Consider the following 23,834-nt stretch of genomic DNA (forward strand, 5'->3'; position numbering starts at 1 on the left):
AATTACAGGCCCTGAGCTTGTTTCTAGATATTTAATTTGTCCATCATAGAGTTGTCTGCAAATATGGTAACCACCATAGAACAACAAGGGAGACTTCAAAAATGCATTAGTCAGAATATTTTAAATTCTGTATGACTTCATTCTGGTTTCATATTCTGTTACATTGAACTAGTCATTTGCATTATTTTAACCAGATTATAACTCCCTGTTATTTTGATTACGTAACTATATAAACTGCAAATATATTGTAGAGAATATAAATGATTGCTGCACAGTTTGCAAGGGAAAATTCTCTTACATGGGTTTCTAATATGCATTTCCTCCGACATCTCAAACAAATTTTCTGACAGCTCACTGGAAGAAAAGAATGATATAACGCTAAATATTTTGGTGGAGGCAGTAACAGAGAGCAAACAATTTAGTACGGCTGATTCACCTGACCTGCATGTCTTTGGACTGTGGGAGGAAACTGGAGCACCCAGAGGAAACCCATGCAGACACGGGGAAAACATGCAAATGCCACACAGAGGATGACCTGGGACGACCCCCAAGGTTGGACAACCTCGGGGCTCGAACCCAGGACCTTCTTGCTGTGAGGCGACCGTGCTAACCACTGCGCCACCGTGCTGCCAGTAGTAATAATCATAATCATAATCATAATCTACAATTACTTTCGGTTGCTTCCATTAGGATAATAATAATAATAATAATTAATAAAAGTTATTTGTACAGCACCTACCATCATCAGAGAAAATCTCAAAAGTGCTTGATAGCACATTAAAACAATAAAAAAGACAACAAAAATAGTACTTGGTTATATTAAAAGCTTTTTTGAATAATGGTGTCTTAAGGTTTGTTTCAAAAGAGGCCAGAGTCTGGGGAGCTTTTTGGTGGTCCAGAAGGGCGTTCCAGAGATATGGGGGGGGCAGAGCAAAATGCCCAGTTTCCCATTGAGTGGAGCGTCATCCTGTGTATGTGGAGGATCAAACTGGTGCCAGACTGGAGATTGCAGGAGGGCTTGCAGGGGGTGAGCAGTTCTTTGAGGTATGGAGGTGTGTTGCCATGGATGTATTTGAAGGTTAATAGGATGGTTTTGAAGTTGATTCTGTGGGAGATGGGGAGCCAGAGCATGGAAGCCAGAATGGGGGTGATATGGTGTTTCCACACTCTCATCAAGATCCTGGCAGCACTGTTCTGGATGTATTGGAGCTTCTGAAGGTTCCTGCCAGGAATTCCAATGATGAGTGTGTTGCAGTAGTCCAGCTTTGAGGAAACAAAGGCTGGATGAGCTTCTTGGCAGAGCGAGGTTGAGAGTGGATGGAGTTTTGAGAAGTTTTTAAGGTGGTCGAATGACCTGTTGCTGAGATGTTTAATGTGGGTGTCAAAGGTTAGGGAGGGGGTCAAACTTGATACCAAGTTTGGTAGTTGAGGAAGAGAGGGAGATGGTGGAGAAAGTTAACTTGGTGAGGGGTGCCAATGAGAATGGCCTCGGTTTTGCTACTGTTTAACTGAAGAACTTCATCCACGTCGTTATATCCTTGAAGCAGATGTTGAGCCATGTGAAGGCAGCAGAAGGATTTGGGGCAGTTTTGATATACAGTTGTGTGTGATCTGCATAGCAATGGAATGATATTCCATGCTGGCTGATGGCATGACTGAGGGGGAGAATGTAGAGCATGAACAGGATGGGGCCAAGGACAGATCCTTGTGGGACACCGCAGGAAACAAAGTGGGTCTGGGACTTTGATGCCCTTAGGGAGATGAAGTCAGTCCTTTTGGTTAGGTATGAGCTGAACCAGCTGAGGGCTAGTTTGGTGAGTCCAGTGTTGTCTCGGAAGTGTTTGAGGAGGATGGAGTGGTCTGGTCTATGGTATCAATTGCTGAGCTTAGGTCAAGGAGGATCAGGATGGGACAGGAGCCATGGTCAGCAACCAGCAGAAGGTCGTTGGTGACCTTGAGGAGGGCCAGCTCAATGCTGTGAGCAGGTCTGAAACCACACTGGAAATGATCGAAGAGGTTGTTGTTGTTGAAGTGATCCTGTAGCTGAGCTGCAATGTTTTTTTTCCAGGACCTTGGGTAGGAAGGGGAGGTTGGAGGTTGGCCTGTAGTTGGCCAACTTTGCCTCAAGGGGCTTTACAGCAACACAACATCCTGTCCATTGACCCTTGCATCAGATAGAGGAACAACTCCCCAAAAAAAACCTTTAACAGGGAGAAAAAATAGGAAGAAACCTCAGTGAGAGCAACAGAAGAGGGATCTCTCTCCCAAGATGGACAACATGCAATGGATACTGTGTTTACACAATTTACAGAATACAACATTGAAAGAGGATAACAGAATTATAATGGATTTATAAATCTATGAAGAATGTGATGCACAGGATGCCAAGCAGTGTCCAGACACCACCGGACAGCCCAGGACCCAAGCCACGCGACCAGCATCACCATCCTCTGCATGTCATCTGCATCTTCCTCTGTCACACCAGCCACCTGCATATCCTTCCTCACCACATCCATAAACCTCCTCTTTGGCCTTCCACTTTTCCTCTTCCTTGGCAGCTCCATATTTAGCATCCTTCTCCCAATATACTCAGCATCTCTCCTCCACACATGTCCAAACCATCTCAATCTCGCCTATCTTGCTTCGTCTCCAAAACACCCAACCTGAGCTGTCCCTCTAATGTTCTCGTTCCTAATCCTGTCCTTTTCATTACTCCCTATGACAATCGTAGCATCTTCAATTCTGCCATCTCCACCTCCGCCTCCTGTCTTTTCATCAGTGCCACCATCTCCAAACCATACAACATGGCTGGTCTCACAACCATCTTGTAAACCTTCCGTTTCACTCTTGCTGGTACCCTTCTGTTGCAAATCACTCCTGACACTCTTCTCCACCCACTCCACCCTGCCTGCACTCTCCTCTTCACCTCTCTTCTGCACTCCCTGTTACTTTGGACAGTTGACCCCAAGTATTTAAACTCATAGGCCTTCATCACCTCTACTCCTTGCATCCTCACCATTCCACTGTCCTCCCTCTCATTCATGCATATGTATTCCGTCTTGCTCCTACTGACTTTCATTCCTCTTCTCTTCAGTGCATACTTCCACCTCTCCAGGCTCTCCTCCACCGGTAGGACTACCAACAGGACTGGTGATTGGCGAAAACTGGTTTGTAGTCGGGAGAGGTGACTGCAGAATAGGCCACACGACCTTTGGCTTGCTCTTGCATGCCTTCCGACACTGGTAAACAGAGACAAACTCTGCCCTATCTGCTGACAAGGCTAAGCAAGTGTTAAAAATAACAGGTCTGCTGTCAGGTTTTTTTTTATTTTTTATTTTTTTAGGTCTGCTGTCAGGTCCAGGACTATCTGGAGAGCCCGTCACACCTAAATTAATCCTAGCTGAAAGAAGTTGCTCTAACTCACGGACACATCTCTCTGTTAGAGACAACCTATCATTAACTGCGGAACAGTCGGCAAACATCATCGTTTTCTGAGGCTGCTTTCACTTCAAAGCAATAGAGCTAGCTGCTAAGCTAGGCTAAGCTCGAAGCTAATAAACAGACTAGGGATGAAAGGCAGCCCACTAACATAAGAGTCGTTTGAGAAAGAAAAGTAGAGATAAGTGAACTAAGTAAACTTGCTACCGATATATTCACAGAGATAGAAAAGGCTATAGTCAAAATATGTATAGTGAAAACTGCAAGTCGGCAAATAAATCCTCAACATAACAATGGTGGAGTGAGCTTTTATTTTAAAGCCATCTAGGAAAGATTACGTATGATATAAAGAGGCAACTCGAGGTGTATGAAAAACACGGAGTACAATATTGAGTAATATACATTTGTTTGAACAGATGGATTAACATGGTTCTTAATAAAGAATTATCTTTATGTTCATTCAACTGTATCATGTATTTTTTATTTATATAATTTATATTGTGATTGCTAATTAAGAGATCGGTTATTATTGAAATTTCCAGTAAAAAAAGGGTAAGTAAACACTAGTTGACACTAGTAGCTGGTGCCACTAGTGCCAACTCAAGGCTAGATGCCACTTGTGTTGGGGTTTTATGTTGAAATGAATAGGAATGTCCTACTTGACTTTTGTCAGCTGGTGCCGGTGCGGACTGGCGTTTACTGTGACTAGTAATGTATTTTGCTGCTTTATCCTTTTATCTTTATTTTTAAATGATGATTAACAAACAGGATAAAATGTGTTGAAAACTTTGACTAAAATGTGCCAAAAAGTTAAACTGAAGGACAGGGATATTATTCTGCATATCAGTGCATACATTCAGTTGAAACAGTTTGTCTGGATATGAAATACTCACCCCTATGTTCCCAGTAGTGACAGCAAAACCTCTTTGTTGAGAATCTGGCTCTGAAATAATGGACAGAATAAACAGCTTTGTTATCCCTCGCTGTCTTGAAACACCATTTTCTGTGACTACACATGATCAAATACAAAGAATTACCTGGGCAATGACGACACGTTCTTCTTCTCATCTTGAGCACACAGTAAGACAGGATAACAGCCAGAACCGATGTGAATCCTAACACCATGCCCATGAAATACACCAAGACGAGAGATTCCTCTGCACATGTGGAGATTAAGCCGTCAATATACTTTGCTACATTTGCAGTTGTTTTGCTTGTTAAAGTAAATCTTGATATTTTGTCTTTTCTCTGAATCAAGGAGGAAACTCTTAAATTATTAGTAAGCATCTACCAAAGATGTGACTTACTTTTAAAACTTATCTTGGTCCCATTTCCAAAGAGAATTTCTCCACAAGAGACCACAGCACAGTAATAAGTCCCAGCATCAGAACTAGTTAAGTTGTTCTTCGGTAATGTGTAGAAACAGGTCACTGTTTGTGTCTCAGCTCTCCTCTCACAATGAGTGTTCTTGACTCTATTAGTGTAAATAACTCCAGGATGAGATTTTCCAGAGTTGGTGAACCAGTAGACATTTACTTCTCCATCACAGGTCTCAGTACGCACGGTGCAGTTCAGAGTCACATAGTCTCCTCGCTGGACCCATTCAGACACTGGCTGATGGACGATCGCTGAACCTGAACCTTTTACACTGAGAATCACTCCTTCTTTAAATTTAAACCCATAATCATCGGAACCAATGCAATGATAAGTTGCAGAATCTGAATAATGCAAATCTAAAATTTTCAAGTTATTCCAATTGTTTTCTGTTTGAACAATAAAACGTGGATCATCCTTGAATTCATCATGCAAACTGGCAGTATCTCCATACCTAAAAAGTTGTGATATGAGCTGTGGTTTCTGTCCCTGTGTTTGTTTGTACCAGTAAAAAAATATGGCTTCATCACTTTCACGAGTACATCGCAAAGTCACATTTTCCCCATGATTGACTGATTTAAGACCGGTTTCTTGGTGCACACTGTGGGAAGGTGCCAGAGTTGTTATGTGATCTGCAGTAAAAAAAAAAAAGAATGGTTACACAACTAATTTTGTGGTCAATGGAAATGTATAGCATTACACATACTGTAATATGAAACATTTAACATATTATTGTACAAATTATATATCATATACATGCTCAAGAATGACTATAGTTAAAGAAAATACAGCATACATATGTTAAAGGTACAACTGACCCATTCTCAGCAAGACGAGAAAAATTTGAAGAAAAACAAACTTTAAAGATGTCATCATGGTTTTTGTGTTGAATGGGAAAGGTCTTCAGTAGATCGTCTCTCTTAAGACACAAGGTTCTACTTGATTGGTCAATGGGAACTTTGATTACCTTATATAGGCATCATAGAACACATGAGCCTTAGCCTCAAAGTGGCAATCCTCGACTTGTAAATATATATATTTATTATATATGTTATTTAATAATGTATAATTATGTATGATTTAATGAAGTCTTCATATTTTTATTGAGCAGTTTAAAACAGCTGTAGTTTTGTTTTATCCAAACTTTATTGCCCAACAAAACTTGTGATTCTGAACCATTATGAATTTTCCACTCTTAACCTCTTATTCAACCAGAAACGGTCTCTATAATCATTTACACAAGCGACAGTGAACACCCACAGTCACAGAGCTTCTATTACTAATCTGTAGATAGTAAGGCAGCACATTTTGTACAACTTTGTGTGAGTGTGCCAGTGTACTGGGGTGTTTTGTTAGGGAAGGGTTTATAGACCCAGATTAGGCTGGAAGAGGTTGGGGTCTAGTTGACCCTGTTTGGCTGTGAACCCTGGTTAAGGTTGTGGACGGTTACTATTTTATTGTGTGCATGTCAGCGTATGCTTTCGATGTTAGGTTTGGAATAGGGGCCAAATCTCTGTGTATAACAAGACAAAAAACTTGAGTAAATTTACAGGCAGCGGAAACCTCTAAAGCAACATTTTGTCATTCTTCTATTAATTTAGTGAATGAGATGTGTCTCCGCGCCTGCTGCCCACTGACTGCTGGGATAGGCTCCAGCATCCCCGTGATCCTGAGAGCAGGAAAAGCAGTTTGGATAATGGATGGATTCAATCAGTTCCTTGTGCACCTGAAATGACGCTCATTATGAGGCATGATAAAAGTGGATGTAAGATTTTAGGTGTTTTTTCCCCAGCAATGTATTATAAAGTATTTTGCTGCATGTTTACCACCGACCAGCCATTGCTTAAGAAAAGAAAAAAAACCCACCTAAAATCCTGCTTTCACTTTCATTATACCTCATAGCGAGCGTCATTTCCTGTGCACAAATAAAGGATCATGTTCTCTGGTATTGTGACAGTACTGCCCGGGCTTGTCGCACCAGGCCACATGAGGCGATAGCAGCGGTATTAGGCGTTGTATTGACGCACCAGAGGTCTCACTTTATTGTGTTAACACTCCACATCTTAATAAATGAATAAGAAAATTACAGTCACTTTAAATTATTATAACAAACAAAATGCAAGAAGACGTCATAATAAACAGCCCGAAATTATAAACTGTCAGACAGTATAAACAAGACTGAAAAAAGGTAAATAAGCAAGATAAGAAAGACAGGCATGGGTGCAAGCTCATGAATACTGGAGTGACATCCAGCCCTTTACCTGTGGCTCTGTCCGTAGGGTTAGTGGCTGTGTCAGGAAGGGCATCTGATGTAAAATTTTGCCAAATCATTGTGCGGATTGACAAGACAGTACTGGATAGGTCAAGGCTCGGATTAACAATGGTCACCATTGGTGCTTTGCCCTCACAGGGTACCATGAAATAGCCGATAGAGCTGAATCAGGCCCGTGGAACATGATAGAAAGATACCTTCAATCCGTGAGTGCGGTCAGTTTGTTAAATGATGATCGGATGAGTAGCTAAATGTGGATACTCTATGACTTTTTTGTCACATGTGAGAGTCTTGGTTTTGGATACTATATAATCACATCTGCCAACCTCTACGCATTCTGCGTAGTCACTCCGCATTCTGAGACCAAAATACGCAAAACAGCTGCCTTTAAAACAAATGCTTGGCCGCTCTGATGGCGGAGCGGAATAAACCGCTGTTCTTGCAGTCCGCTCGTCACGTGGCTGGGAGGTTCGTATCCCAGACTCGCCGTCACCGGTCACGGCCAGAGCGTCCACGGGGTAAGGTGTTCATTAGGCCACCCCTTACCGAAGGATAGTGGGTGTAGATCGGTGTAATGTTCGGGGACTCGTCGTTCTCCAGCGACCCCTCTGGCCCATCCGGGCGCCTGCAGCCAAGCAACCGAAAGCATTCTCCCTACGTCACCTCCGCGGCCCGGAGGTAACGCAACCACGCGAGGCTTCAGCGTGAGCAGCCGACAGCGAGAGCAGTCGACACGAGTTTGGAGGAAGCTGGTGTTACGACTATCTCCTTCCTGAGGAAACGTGAGCCAGGGGAGTTATTCGACGGGAGTTCCGGCCATATGCCATTGGGTTAATCGGGTGGGATAAGGGGAAAAACTATAAATACATTTATTTAAAAAACATGCTTGAGTGACTTTAGGCCTCCATAAAACTTTTTAGTTTATTTTGGGCTTCAAACTGATTTTTTTTTTACCCGATTCAAGCCTACCAACACGGTGAACCGTCATGAATCCCAATGACTGGCGGTTTTGTTTTTTGATTTGAGAAAATAAGTGTTTTTTCACAATGTACTGTGTGATGTCTTTTGTTTTCAGCATGTACTTGCAGCACGCACGCAAACACAAAAAAATTGTATGTGTGTGCACGCAAAAAGGACTACTAATTTTTATTCTTCAGGGTTGGCAGGTCTGTATAATGGTAAGAAAGATACGTGGGCAAGAACACATACTTCTCTTAGCCTACACCTTCTTTTAAAACCACAGAGACTGAAGCAGCCTTAGGTGTGAAGCATAATACATATAGCAAAGGTTAAAACACCTCAGCATAGAGACAGTCTCAGTAGCAAACCACAGTGAAGCGATGCAGAAAGAGACAAGAAGCACAGAGTCAGGAGTGAGGTCTATTTATATCCCAGATCTGGTGAATGTTAGCCATGTGGTCTGTTCTCTGTACTATATAAAGTCCATTACAATATGGATCACGTCACAAGATTTATAAAAGCTCACATTTATGAATGTGAATAGATGCATCTTATGAACATCTCTGTCCATTTGAAGCTGCTTGAGACAATGTGTTTGAGGATGCAGGCCAATCTTCCTGTGTTCATGATTTGCTCAACTTAAATTTCTGTTAGTGGAAACATTCACTGGGACGTACGATGATATTGGCATTTCATCAGTATAGGCCGATAAAGGCTTTAAAATGAAGTATTGGCATCGGCCGAAAATGCTGATATGGCAGATGATGCTTTAATTATGCACACGTGATGCAAACAGTTGACCAGGCACGGACACGGCGTGTCACATGGGTGGGGTGGATCGGGTTTTTTACCTGCAGCACCACCTGCGTCTGTGTTGTGTGTGGTGTAGTGCTAACCGTGTTTTCTGAGGACATTTCATGTAGGCTACATTGGAAAATGGGTAAATTAAGTGGCAAATGCTTTTAACTGGTTAATTAACTAGGTCGTTTAACTACGTGATCATGGCTACATATCTATTTGCTTGATTTAGTATTTTAATGTGCAATTAAAAAAGAAAACACAAGGTTGCATTGCTGTATTGCATTGCCGCTGGTACAATTAGGTATTTATTTTAATCATTTTTAAACAGATTGTACTCCGGTTTTACACAGTTCTATGTAGTTTTTACCTGTTATAGGGCCACGTAGCCACACCTAGAGAGAGGAAGAAAAAAAAAACTAGACCAGATCTATAAAATTACAGATCAGTAGCACAATACCTGCGTGGATGCACGCGGCTTCCTTGGTCAGTGTAGCAGCTTCAGTTCAGTCCACTACAGGAGAGACTACATGTTCTCTACAATTGGGTAAAAAAAAAAAAAAAGTGAACACATCGGTATCGGCAGTTGGCCAAAACGAGTTGGAAAATATCGGCATATTGTCTACTGGCAAAAATCCAATATCGTGCATCCGTAATTCACTATATCTCACTCCACACAGGTCAGCACGGTGGCGCAGTTGTTAGTGCTCACAGCAATAAGGTCCTGGGTTCGATCCAACCTTGGGGGTCATCCCAGGTCGTCCTCTTGTGTGGAGTTTGCATGTTCTCCCCGTGTCTGTGGTGGCTTTTCTCCAGGTGCTCCGGTTTCCCCCATCATCAGAAAGACATGCCTGTTAGGTCGAATTCTCCTGTCTGTGCCCTTGACCGAGGCGTGGCAAGACAAACTGGAGTTGGTCCCCAGGCGCTGCACAGCAGCTGCCCACTGCTCTTAGCTACAGTGCTGGGATGGGTTAAACGCAGAGCGTAATTTCTCTGCGGGGATCATTAAACTATATCAGAATCAAAAAATTAAAGTAAATTTTGAAAAAAAGTATTGTCACAAGATTGTTTTTTTGACCCTCATAGGTCTTGGTTGTTTTTATGAGAAAACTTGTTGTAGGTGTGTATTTGGTTGGTATGATGACAAGCTTCCTTCTGGCTCTGTCAAACTGCAGAAGTAACTTGGCATGAGAAAAAATAACCAGAAACACACTGCACCCAGGTGGTTAGGTAGTTTACTCCTGGTCCAGGCTGTGGTCCTCCCTTATATTTCCCCTGTACAACACATATCACTTCTTAGCAGTTGAGGCAAAGGAAGGGTTTTTATTCATCATGTAGGTACTTTGAACACAGACAGTTCTGAAACAATAAAAAAGAGCAAACAAGACACCCAACCCCAAACTGCTCCTGATGAGCTGGTTGTTACCTTGCATGGTTTACAGCTCATCGGTGTGTGTGTGTGTGTGTGTGTCTGTCTGTCTGTCTGTCTGTCTGTCTGTCTGTCTGTCTGTCTGTCTGTCTGTCTGTCTGTCTGTGTGTGTGTGTGTGTGTGTGTGTGTGTGTGTGTGTGTGTGTGTGTGTGTGTGTGTGTGTGTGTGTGTGTGTGTGTGTGTGCGCGTGCGTGGGTAAAATGTGAGACGTTATTGTAAAGCGCTTTGCAACAAAGTGGTTATATAAATGCAGTCCATTTACCATTTACTTCAGGAAGTTTTAAAATCGTTCCAAAATCAACCAGTTATATTGTAACAAGAGCTTAAAAATCAAGTGCAGAAAAACATGCGCAGGTCTACTGTCTTAGACTGGAGTACACACAGGTGGTGTACACACACTGCTCATTGCTGTTGTCCCTTTGTCTGCTGGGCCTGTTGGTCTTCCTTATATTTACAGCTGCATACTGGAGGTTGTCTGCATCCTGGTCCTGTTAAGAAAATAAAGTAGAAACCCTCAATCACAGCATCTTAATATTGAACTGTGCATCAGAAGAATATAAAAAATCATAAAATGCTTTTATTGGTTGAAGTTTTTAAGTTGTCACCAAAAATATACCTGTCCAGCTTTGGTTGTGCTTTTTCCTTAATTCACATCATCTTGTCTTTGGTTTTTTTTTTTCAGTTTGAATGTGCTCTTTTAAGGCCAGCACTCACCAGTACATTAGTAGAGCGGCAAGTTAAATAACTCAAGTCAAATTCCATCTGTAGCACACACAGGAAGCACAAGCTAACACTTGTCAAATATGAAAGCCACTGTATTCAGCAATGCTCTGAAAAACTACTGAACACTTTTTTTCCCCATAGGAAATATGAGTTCGCAGGAGTGTAAGTGTCCGTGAATACAACAGTGTCCTGAAAAGGTGTAACTTTTTCAGTGGACGTGCATCGATCAAAGGTGCCTGTATGGGGTAACTATGGGTTGCTGAAGTCACCCTCAGTCAACACCTCCCCACCCCTGTTGCCGTCCCATTGTAGAAGGTAAAAGAAGAAAAAAAAAAGATTCAGATTTTGTGTTAGTGGTCAGACAATAACTGCTTTGATATTTTTTGATTATCTTAACGGTCTCAGCTGAACATTCATACAATTTTTACAAGAGTCCTTAGAGTAATAGGCCTGGAGTATGTTTCTAGATATTTCCTTTCTTCACCCTAGAGTTGTCTGCAAATATGATAACCACCGTACAGCAACGAGGAAGACTACAAACATGTGTTAATCACAATATTTTAAATTCTCTATTATAAGAGTCGCCAACCCGTTGATCCCAGTCGACAAGTCGATCTTGGAAGCGTTCCAAGTCGATCAGGAGAAGTTTTCAAAATCAGAGAAAAAAAACCCATAAATGTCAAAATGTTATGTATTCATTATTATTTTTGTTAATTTCAAATGCACCCTGCCTGAGCCCTGTGTGTAGTGAGGGTGGTCGAGGGGCGGGGAAGGGGTATATCTGGCCAATCGAATACAGTTTCTAGGTTAATGGCTGACAAATTAGGTCCCTGAGTAATACCTGAACTAGCTCCGGCACTTCGTGCTACGCTCATGAGCTCTGAAGCTAACGATACACGATGGCGGGGGCAAAACGGAAAAAGCAAAAACTTATCATTTTCACGTAGAATGGGAACACGGTTTTCTGTTCACCATAGTAAAGGACAAAACGATTTGACTGATTTGTCACCAGGCTGTAGCGCTTGCAAAAAAAGGGTAACGTGGAGCGGCACCACAACACCATCCACCCCAAGTTCAAAGACCCCTACCCGCTAACGAGCACGCTGCGTTCAAAGTTGACGAGCTCAAGTCGATATTGAAAGCACAGCAGCCGCTTTTCCCAAATCAACAGCTCAGAGTAAGGCTGCAACAGAGGCATCCTTCCATGTCAGCTATCTTTTGGCTTGTAGAGCCGAAGGAACGGAGAAGACCGTAGGTTCACACTTTAGCCGTGTAGGCAACTTTCTTTAATCCACGGTAAATCAGAGAGAGAACAAAACCACAGCTCGACTGAGCGGAGGTGGCAAGAATAACCAGAAAACTGGCTGGACAACCATAACTTAACCCTGCGTTAACCTGCCAGGGCAACCATGACTTAACCCTTAGTTCCTGGGTTGAATTCTGTCCCCAATACGTGTCCACCACATGAGCCCCCCCAGAATTCGCCCTAGTAATTGAAGTCAGGCAGGCGCGGGGGGACGACAGGCCGTCCGCGGCGGCTCCGGATAACAGGGGCCGGAGTGTCTCTGGGAGGCATTGACGCGGGCCTGTGGAGGTCGGCCGGAGGAGCAGAAGAGGCAGCTCGGGCCTCCACGGGGGGAGGAGGCGGAGCCGGGGGACGACCGCGACGAGGTGGTTGGGCTAACTCCAACGGCTGCGTCAAGTCCAGGTGTGCTGGTTTAACTCGGTCCACTGAAACATGCTCGGCCGTGCCCCCAAAATCCACCACCAGGTGCTTAGTTCCCCGTTCCAGGACGCGGAAGGGGCCGTCATAAGGGGGTTGCAGAGGGGGGCGGTGTGCGTCGTGACGGATGAACACGTAGTCCGCTGACTGCAGACCTGGGGGCACCTGGGACACCGGAGCGCCGTGTTGGGCGGTAGGGACGGGTGCGAAAGCTCTGACCCCGTCCAGCAAGGAGGCTCGTTGGTCCACAGCTGACCAGGGACGCGTTGCATTGGGCATGAAATCGCCTGGGACTCGCAGCGGCGTGCCGTACACCAGCTCCGCAGAGGAGGCTTGTAGGTCTTCCTTCGGGGCGGTCCGCAGGCCCAGCATGACCCATGGGAGCTTGTCGACCCAGTTGCAGTCCTTGAGAGTAGCGCGAAGCGCAGCCTTCATGGACCGGTGGAAGCGCTCACATAGGCCGTTCGCCTGAGGGTGGTAGGCGGTAGTGCGGTGAAGCTTGACGCCCAGAGCCTCACCCACAGCATTCCATAGCTCTGAGGTAAACTGTGGCCCACGGTCAGATGAAAGGTCGGAAGGCGTACCGAAACGTGAGACCCACGACCCAATAAAAGCCCGGGCCACATCAGCAGACGTCGTGGATGCCAGGGGAACAGCTTCAGGCCAGCGCGTAGTCCTGTCCACCACAGTGAAGAGGTAGGTGAACCCATGGGAGGGGGGTAGGGGACCAACCAGGTCGACGTGGACATGGTCAAATTGTCTCTCCGGCGCTGCGAAGCGTTCCAGGGGCGCCTTAATGTGGCGGTGTATCTTAGCCCGCTGACAGGCAACACACGAGTCGGCCCACGCTTTCACGTCTCTCTTAAGTCCCTCCCACACAAACTTAGCAGAGGTCAGGCGCACGGATGGCTTACCGCCTGGATGAGAGAGGCCGTGCACAGCTTCAAACACGGGGCGTCTCCAGCTGTGCGGGACGATGGGCCTGGGCTGTCCTGTGGAGACGTCACACAGGAGGGTGACACCTGTGTCGCCGAAAGGAACGTCCTGCAGGCGGAGCCCCGTGTCAGAGGTCCGGAGACGGAGGATGCTCGGGTCCGTGGCCTGGTCAGCAGCCATCTGTGCATAGTCCAGGCCTAGGTGGACCGCTCCAATCACTGCCCTAGAGAGGCAGTCAGCTACCTGGTTAGACTTACCAGCGACGTGCTGGATGTAAGTAGTGAATTCCGAAATGTAGGAGAGTTGTTGCTGCTGGCGAGCGGACCATGGCTCGGCCGTCTTGGACATGGCAAACGTGAGGGGCTTGTGGTCCACGTACGCAGTAAACTCGCGGCCCTCTAGCAGGAAACGGAAATGCCGGACGGCGAGCCAGAGACTGAGGAGTTCCCTGTCAAAAGTACTATACTTGCGCTCTCAGGGTGTAAGCTGGCGACTGAAAAAGGCCAAAGGCTGCCAAGCCCCCCCCCACCCACTGTTCGTGAACCACACCAACAGCATAGTCCGATGCATCCGTGGTTATGGAAATAGGCGCTGTAGGTGAAGGATGCGCTAGCAGGGTAGCCTGGGAGAGCGCAGCTTTAGTCTCGGTGAACGCACGGTCCCGCTCTGCTGTCCAGTCGACCGCCTGGTTGGGGGACATGCCTTTCAGCGCCTCGTACAGTGGCCGGATGATAAAGGCGGCTCGGGGAATGAAGCGGTGGTAGAATGTCACCATCCCGATGAACTCCCTGAGCGCACGAGCTGTTTGGGGGCGCGGAAAGGCCGCCACCACTTCCACCTTTGAGGGCAGGGGGACTGCCCCGTCCCCAGTGATGCGGTGCCCGAGGAAATCAATGGCTGTCAGCCCGAACCGGCACTTAGCCGGGTTGACGATCAGCCCATGCTGGCTGAGGCGTGTGAAGAGGGCATGAACATGGGACAGGTGTTCTTCCTCGGAGGCGCTGGCGATGAGTATGTCGTCCAAATAGACGAAGATGAAAGGAAGGCCACGGAGCACTGCATCCATCAGCCGCTGAAAGGACTGGGCCGCGTTTTTGAGTCCAAATGGCATTCGTAGGAATTCAAATAGGCCGAATGGGGTAGTCACCGCTGTCTTGGGGATGTCTGAGGGGTGCACGGGAACTTGATGATAACCACGGACCAGGTCGACTTTTGAGAAGACGCATTTGCCAGACAGGTTTGCAGAAAAGTCCTGGATATGCGGGACAGGATAGCGGTCGGGCGTGGTGGCGTCATTAAGTCGGCGGTAGTCCCCGCATGGGCGCCAACCTCCATCAGGCTTAGCGACGATGTGGAGTGGGGACGCCCACGGGCTGTCAGAGCGGCGGATGATCCCCATGCGTTCCAGGTGCTCGAACTCAGACTTGGCAATGGCGAGTTTGGCGGGGTCGAGACGCCTGGCTCTGGCGTAGACCGAGGGCCCCTTCGTAGCAATGTGATGCTCCACCCCATGCTTAGCGGTGGGTGCAGAGAAGGTAGGCTGGGTGAGGTCAGGGAACTCAGCGAGGAGGCGGTTGAACTTGTCTGCCTCTGAGAGAGAGTTGGCTAGACCTGCATAGGCCGCTTCCCTCCGCGTACATGCGAAGGAGGAGAAGGTTAAGGCATCGACCAGACGGCTGTTCTGAATGTCCACTAGCAAACCGTAAGCGCACAAAAAATCAGCTCCGAGGAGGGGAAGCGTTACATTGGCCATGACGAACTCCCACGTGAAACGTTGTCCACCAAAACACAGTTCTACAGACCGCACGCCGTAGGTGTGGATAGGGCTGCCGTCAGCCGTCGCCAACTGGGGGCCCCGCTCCCCGCCCATGATGTCGACGTCAGTAGCAGGGAGCACGCTTCTCTGTGCGCCCGTGTCACAAAGAAATCGCCGACCGGAGATGGTGTCGAGGATGAAGAGTAGCCTGCTCGTATCGCCAACACTCATGGCCACTACTGAGTGTTGGCCCTCTCGTTTCCCGTCGGCCTGTAGTTGCAGGGGGAACGGCACCGTTTAGCTTTCGCACCAAATCGAGCGTGGTACATACAGAGTCCAGAGGGCTTGTAGCGGTCTGATGCTGTGGCGCCACCGTCGGGCCACGCCCTCGATGTCGGCGGGGGGCCAGTGAAGGTAGGAGCCAGCACCCCGGCATGGGAGGAACGTTGTGTAGCGACGAAGAATCGGTCAGCCTCCTTTGCCAGCTCACGGGGATCAGTGATGGTGGAGTTAGCGAGCGCAGTCTGGACGTGGGGCGGCATGTTGCGCAGAAACAGCTCCATAAACAGGAAACATGGCTTTTCTTGACCCAGTAGGTTTAACATCCTGCTCATTAGCTCCGATGGTTTGCCATCTCCCAAGCCCTGAATTGCGAAGAGGCAACGTGCTCTCTCCGTTGCTGACAGTTCAAAAGTTTCAAGGAGGAGATGTTTAAGTGCGGCGTATTTACCATCGGCCGGTGGGTTGGTTATGAAACCGCTTATCCTGGAAGCCGTAGCGCCCCCCAGCGCTGCCACTACGTAGTAGTACCTGGTCTCGTCTGCTGTTATGTCTCTGAGCGCGAACTGTGCCTCAGCCTGCGCGAACCATGTAGCCGCGGAAGACTCCCAAAACTCCGGCAGTTTAATTGCAACGGCGTTCGTAGCCATAATGTGTGTGGTTTCAGAAAACTTATCCGAAAACCGACGTCGGGGTCACCAGTGTAGAGCCGAAGGAACGGAGAAGACCGTAGGTTCACACTTTAGCCGTGTAGGCAACTTTCTTTAATCCACGGTAAATCAGAGAGACAACCAAACCACAGCTCGACTGAGCGGAGGTGGCAAGAATAACCAGAAAACTGGCTGGACAACCATAACTTAACCCTGCGTTAACCTGCCAGGGCAACCATGACTTAACCCTTAGTTCCTGGGTTGAATTCTGTCCCCAATACGTGTCCACCACAGGCTAAACATAAGAAACCGTTCACCGATGGCGAGCTATACAAGGAGGCAAAGGCCGTTGCTGCTGAGACGTTGGTCAAAGAATTCAAAAACTAAGAGGACATTAAAAGTGCTGTCGGAAGTGTGCCACCTAGCCCAGCCATTGTGACAAGAAGGGTGGAGTCGTTATCGGAGAAGGTGAATTAACCAATGCTCAAGGATTTATCACGTTGTCGGTGCTTTTTCGCTGCCATTTGACGAATCCCAGGATATGACAGACACTGCGCAGCTGATGGTGTTTGTTTGCATGGCTTTTAAGGATTCAACTGCTAAGGAAGCTTTTCTCACCCTTTTAACATTAAAAAGGAGGGCAAGAGTTGAGGACATTTACAACAAGTTTAAACGTTATGGTCATGACAACACATTCCCATTCATAAGCTGGTAGCGATCTCTACAGATGGGGCCCCGCCAATGCGTGGGGTGCATCCAGGCTTTGTCGCACTGTGCTGCTCTGATCCCGATTTCCCCAAGTTTGGGAACTATCACTGTGTGACCCATGAGCAAGCACTGGCTAGTAAAGCAGTGGACTTGTCTCATGTCATGAAAGTTGTCGTCATGATTGTTAATTCGATTCGTGCAAAATGACTTCGGCACCACTGGTTTAAATCTTTATAGTGGAGGAACAAAACCCCCAAAATTTGGAGGTACCCCTACCCGGAGTACAGCAAATGCTGACCTTGTTTTTTCATAACTTTAAGGTGTCCCCTTCATGAAATGGATGGTCAGCAGTGTTACTTTTACTGCATACATCATGAAATTGATCCATTCGGTGAGCTTGATGCCGCATATGGTGACTTGATTCTCAGTGTCGGCGTGAGGTGGTTGAGTCGTGGGAAAGTACTGCAGCGATTTGTTGACTTGCTGCCCGAGATCAAATCATTTCTTGAGTCACGAAATGAGGAGCAGGAGGAACTGTCTGATGATGCATGGCTGCTAGACTTAGATTTCCTCTCTGATATAACAGCAAAATTGAACGAGCTCAACTATGAGCTTTTCTCCCAAAAGAATTCTGCACCCACCTGGAGAAACTGGCATCCGAATTCAACAGGTATTTTCAGGAGTTAAACAACATAAGGGAGGATATTGCATTTATCTCAAACTCTTTCCTCCCCATTGAGATTGAAGAGGTTTCTGCGAAATTCTAGCAAGTATTTGCTTTACCAATCGGAGTTGACATGGCGATAATTGATTTGCAAAATGACATCGAGTTGAAAGCAAGCTCAAGAGACAGTGACTTTTGGGGTCTTGTAAACACTGAAAAGTTTCCCCTCCTTTCATCTCGCGCACTTGAGGTGAAAGTCTACTTTGGATCTGCATTATCTCTGTGAGATGGCCTTTTCACAGGAGAAAATAATCAAGTCAAAGAACAGGTCTTGTCTAACTAATAGACGTCTCACAGACAGTGTCAGACTTGCTGTATCAAACTATGAGCCAGACTACAGGCTGTTGATCTAACCCACAGCCATCAGAGTGAGTGAGTATTACCAGTTTGGAATATGATCTGTTGTAGGCTATTGTTTACAAAAGGACATGATCTGTGTTATATGTTGCTTAAAAGGGAAAGTGAAACAGTTCTGCACATGATTGACTTAGGCCTGTAATTGACTGACTGTTGAGGTTATTATGAATGGTGAATGAGTGATAGGCCGACCCATTGGCACTAACACATCTGTCTTAACATGTGAAATAAAGTGCATCATGTGAAATAAAGTTTGTGCTGCTCTACTTTATTTAAACCTCACCCCACACTGTACACCTGACCTATGCCGTAGAGCATTCGTAGACATAAGACGTACTTCGCACTCTCTAAGGTCCTTGGCTAGACATAACCACTCTCCAGCTATGTCACAGATAATCAATAACTGTCCTGTCAGCTTGGTAGAGATTGTAACAGATATATGTATAGTTTTATATATATATATATATATATATATACACTACCGTTCAAAAGTTTGGGATCACCCAAACAATTTCGTGTTTTCCATGAAAAGTCACACTTATTCACCACCATATGTTGTGAAATGAATAGAAAATAGAGTCAAGACATTGACAAGGTTAGAAATAATGATTTGTATTTGAAATAAGATTTTTTTTACATCAAACTTTGCTTTCGTCAAAGAATCCTCCATTTGCAGCAATTACAGCATTGCAGACCTTTGGCATTCTAGCTGTTAATTTGTTGAGGTAATCTGGAGAAATTGCTCCCCACGCTTCCAGAAGCAGCTCCCACAAGTTGGATTGGTTGGATGGGCACTTCTTTGAGCAGATTGAGTTTCTGGAGCATCACATTTGTGGGGTCAATTAAACGCTCAAAATGGCCAGAAAAAGAGAACTTTCATCTGAAACTCGACAGTCTATTCTTGTTCTTAGAAATGAAGGCTATTCCATGCGAGAAATTGCTAAGAAATTGAAGATTTCCTACACCGGTGTGTACTACTCCCTTCAGAGGACAGCACAAACAGGCTCTAACAGGTACTATTTAGTGAAGATGCCAGTTGGGGACCTGTGAGGCGTCTGTTTCTCAAACTAGAGACTCTAATGTACTTATCTTCTTGCTCAGTTGTGCAACGCGGCCTCCCACTTCTTTTTCTACTCTGGTTAGAGCCTGTTTGTGCTGTCCTCTGAAGGGAGTAGTACACACCGGTGTAGGAAATCTTCAATTTCTTAGCAATTTCTCGCATGGAATAGCCTTCATTTCTAAGAACAAGAATAGACTGTCGAGTTTCAGATGAAAGTTCTCTTTTTCTGGCCATTTTGAGCGTTTAATTGACCCCACAAATGTGATGCTCCAGAAACTCAATCTGCTCAAAGAAGTGCCCATCCAACAATCCAACTTGTGGGAGCTGCTTCTGGAAGCGTGGGGTGCAATTTCTCCAGATTACCTCAACAAATTAACAGCTAGAATGCCAAAGGTCTGCAATGCTGTAATTGCTGCAAATGGAGGATTCTTTGACGAAAGCAAAGTTTGATGTAAAAAAAATCTTATTTCAAATACAAATCATTATTTCTAACCTTGTCAATGTCTTGACTCTATTTTCTATTCATTTCACAACATATGGTGGTGAATAAGTGTGACTTTTCATGGAAAACACGAAATTGTTTGGGTGATCCCAAACTTTTGAACGGTAGTGTATATATATATATATATATATATATATATATATATATATATATATATATATATATATATATATATATATATATATATTGAAGTTGCTACCGACTCATTCACAGAAACTGAAAAGACTGTAGTCAAAATATGTATAGTCAGAATCTGGAAGTCGGCAAATGAACCCTCAACAACAGAATGGTGGAGTGAGCTTTTATCTTATAGCCATCTAGGAAAGATTATGGGTAATGTAAAGAGGCAACTGGAGGGGTATGACAAAATATGAAGTACAATATTGAGTAATGGACATTTATTCGAACAGATGGATTAACAGTTCTTCATATAAATTAAAGATTTTTTTATGTTCATTCTACTGTATCATGTATTTTTTATTTTTAGAGTTTATATTGTTATTACTAATTAAGAGATATGTTATTAGATTATTGAAATGTCCAGTACAAAAAAGGGTAAAATAGGCACTAGTTGACACTAGTAGCTGATGCCACTCGTGCCAACTCAAGGCTAGGTGCCACTTGTGTTGGGGTTTTATATTGAAATTAATAGCAACGTCCTACTTGACTTATGTCAGTTTGTGCCGGTGTGGGCTGGTCTTTACTGTGACTAGTAATGTATTCTGCTGCTTTATGCTTTTACCTTTATTTTTAAGTGATGATTAACTAACAGGATAAAATGTGTTGAAAACTTTGACTAAAATGTGCCAAAAAGTTAAATTGCTGGGCAGAGATATTGTTCCGCATATCAGTGCATACATGTAGTTGAAACACTTTGTCTAAATATAAAATACTCACCCCTATGTTCCCAGTAGTGACATCAAAACCTCTTTGTTGAGAATCTGGCTCTGAAATAATGGACAGAATAAACAACTTTGTTATCCCTCGTTGTCTTGAAACACCATTTTATGTGACTACACATTATCAAATACAAAGAATTACCTGGGCAATGACGACACTTTCTTCTTCTCATCTTGAGCACACAGTAAGACAGGACAACAGCCAGAACCGATGTGAATCCTAACACCATGCCCATGAAATACACCAAGAAAAGAGATTCCTCTGCACATGTGGAGATTAAGCCGTCAATATACTTTGCTAAATTTGCAATTGTTTTGCTTGTTAAAGTACATTTTGATATTTTGTCTTTTCCCTGAATGAAGGAGGAAACTCAATTTATGAGAAAGCATCTACCAAAATGTGACTTACTTTTAAAACTTATCTTGGTCCCATTTCCAAAGAGAATTTCTCCACAAGAGACCACAGCACAGTAATAAGTCCCAGCATCAGAACTAGTTAAGTTGTTCTTCGTTAAATTGTAGAAACAGGTCAGTGTTTTTGTCTCAGCTCTCCTCTCACAATGAGTGTTCTTGACTCCATTGGTGTAAATAACTCCAGGATGAGATTCTCCAGAGTTGGTGAATGAGTACACATTTACTTCTCCATCACAGGTCTCAGTATGCACAGTGCAGTTCAGAGTCACATTCTCCCCTGGCTCGACCCATTCAGACACTGACTGATGGACGATATCTTGTGTTACTGAACCTGAACTTTTTACATGGAGACTCACTTCCTCTTTAAATCCAAACCCATATTCATGAGTACCAATGCAGTGATAAGTAGCTGAATCTGAATAACGCAAATCTAAAATTTTCAAGTTATTCCAGTCATTTTCTGCTTGTATTATGAAACGCTCTGGATTTTCCTTGAAGTCATTATGCAAAATGGCGTTATCGTCATACCCAGAAAATGTGGATATGAGCTTTGGTTTCTGTCCCAACGTTTCTTTGTACCAGTAAAAATATATGGCTTCATCATTTTTACGAGTACATGTCAAAGTCACGTTTTCCCCAAGATTGACTGATTTGAGACCACTTTCTTGAGGCACAAGGGGGGAATGTGCCAGAGTTGTTACGTGATCTGCAGTAAAAACAAAAACAAAAGACAAAACAAAAACTAGAATAAGTTGTTACACAGCTAATTTTGTGGTCAATGGGGATGTATAGCATTATACGTATGGTATTACAAAATGCTACATAATATTGCACAAATTATATATGATATACAAGCTCAAGACTGACTATAGTTAAATAAAATACAATTATTAACGGTGCTACTTACCCATTCTCAGCAAGAACAGAAAAATTTGAAGAAAAACAAACTTTAAAGATATCATCGTAGTTTTTGTGTTGAATGGAAAAGGACTTCAGTAGATCGTCTCTCTTAAGAGACAAGGTTCGACCTCATTGGTCAGTGAGAACTGTTTGACATTGGTTACCTTATTTAGGCAGCATAGAACACATGAGCCTTATCCTCAAAGTGGCAATCCTGGCCTTGTAAATATATATATTTATTTTTATTTTTTTTAATGATGTGTAATTACATATGATTTAATGAAGTCTTCATCATTTTTTATTGAGCAGTTTAAATTTATAATTCAATGATTAACAGCCATATTTTTCCTTTATCCAAACTTTATTGCCCAACAAACTTATGATTCTAAACCATTATGAATTTTCCCATCCCCATCTCACTTAACCTCTTATTGAACCAGAAACGGTCGCTATAATCATTTACACAAGCGACAGTGAACACCCACAGTCACAGAGCATCTATTACTAATCCGTAGATAGTAAGGCAGTACATTTTGTACAACTTGTGTGAGCGTGTCAGTGTACTGAGGTATCTTGTTGGGGCAGGATTTATAGACCCAGGTTAGGCTGGGAGAGGTTGGGGTTGGGATCTAGTTGACCCACTTTTCTTGTGTGCATTTGAGCGTTGTGACGAACCACTCCCCCCGGTGGATTGTTTCTGGATCATTCTGTTCACCTCTATTGTGTTTCATGTGGAGAGATGGCTCGTCAGACCTGAGAGGATACACTTGGACCCTGGTGTGTCCTTCAGCATAAAGCTGCAGCCAGCTTTCAGTCTGTGAGCTCTCACTGCCATGCCGTTTTACTTTTGTTGGTTGATTTGTTTTTACTCTTGACAACACGCACAACATCAGCCAATACACCCACACATACACTACCTTACCCCACTGATTTACTGACACACATCTATCCATACGTTATTGTATTGAGTTTATTCTTTATTTTTGTAATAAATCATTTTGGTTTATTGGATGGTTTTGATTGAATGGTTTTTGTTGCACCCCGTAGAGCCAGGGGTTGTAACATGGGGGCTTGTCTTTTATATTGATTAATTTGTTGGTAATTGTTTTCTTGAAATCGGGAAAGCATATGTTGTATTTTTGTAATTTGTTGGTTAATTGATAGTGCTGTTCGGTCACTGTCACCCTCCTGAGTTTGTTTGGAAGGATGGGCTGATAAGTGAATTGGTATTTCCTTGGTTTGACTGTATAATCATTTTGGTCAATTGCGCTATTTCTGGAGACAATGATTTTTGTTAGCATCTAGGTCCTGAGTTGGATTATTTGTGTGGGTGCTATTTGGGTGTGTGTAGTGAGGGGAGCTTGTTGTTGGTGGGTATATTGTGCACTTTGCAAATTTGATCATGGTAGATAAGGGGTACTGCCTGTGTGCAATTCAGTTTCTGATCTCTCACCGGGAAGGTATAGGGCATGTGTCCTTTAGGGCACGTCATTATATATGTAACTAGTAGTGTGGTGTTGATGTTATAGCAACAGGCATGGGTGCAAGTCCATGAATACACGCATGGCATCCAGCGCTTTACCTGTGCCCCCGTCCATAGGGTTAGTGGTTGTGTCAGGAAGGGCATCCGACATATTTTTTTTTTGTGGACGCCCCCCCCCCTTTTCTCCCCAATTGTATCTGACCAATTACCCCACTCTTCCTAGCCATCCTGGTCGCTGCTCTACCCCCTCTGCCGATCTGGCGAGGGCTGCAGACTACCACATGCCTCCTCCGATACATGTAGTGCCGCCAGCCGCTTCTTTTCACCTGACAGTGAGGAGTTTTGCCAGGGGAACGTAGCGCGTGGGAAGATTATGCTATGCCCCCAGTTCCCCCTCCCCGCGAACAGGCACCCCGACTGACCAGAGGAGACGCTAGTGCAGTGCCCA

At 44.5% G+C, this 23,834-nt stretch overlaps 2 protein-coding genes across 2 annotated transcripts; both read right to left on the reverse strand.

The window, feature by feature from the left end:
• Positions 1-858: 858 nt before the first annotated feature.
• Positions 859-5,676, reverse strand: LOC130130452 (uncharacterized). The gene is made up of 4 exons (XM_056300162.1): positions 5,631-5,676; positions 4,746-5,444; positions 4,476-4,595; positions 859-1,292 (listed from the first exon to the last, which is right to left on the reverse strand). Exons 1-4 carry the CDS (start codon positions 5,632-5,634, stop codon positions 859-861), a joined length of 1,257 nt encoding a protein of 418 aa, XP_056156137.1. The 5' UTR covers positions 5,635-5,676.
• Positions 5,677-10,628: 4,952 nt separating this feature from the next.
• Positions 10,629-22,738, reverse strand: LOC130130453 (uncharacterized). The gene is made up of 6 exons (XM_056300163.1): positions 22,657-22,738; positions 20,999-21,709; positions 20,732-20,851; positions 20,588-20,637; positions 17,405-17,530; positions 10,629-10,760 (listed from the first exon to the last, which is right to left on the reverse strand). Exons 1-6 carry the CDS (start codon positions 22,736-22,738, stop codon positions 10,629-10,631), a joined length of 1,221 nt encoding a protein of 406 aa, XP_056156138.1.
• Between the last annotated feature and the right edge of the window lie 1,096 nt (positions 22,739-23,834).

This window comes from Lampris incognitus, chromosome 20 (assembly GCF_029633865.1).
Source record: "Lampris incognitus isolate fLamInc1 chromosome 20, fLamInc1.hap2, whole genome shotgun sequence".
Taxonomy (NCBI): domain Eukaryota; kingdom Metazoa; phylum Chordata; class Actinopteri; order Lampriformes; family Lampridae; genus Lampris; species Lampris incognitus.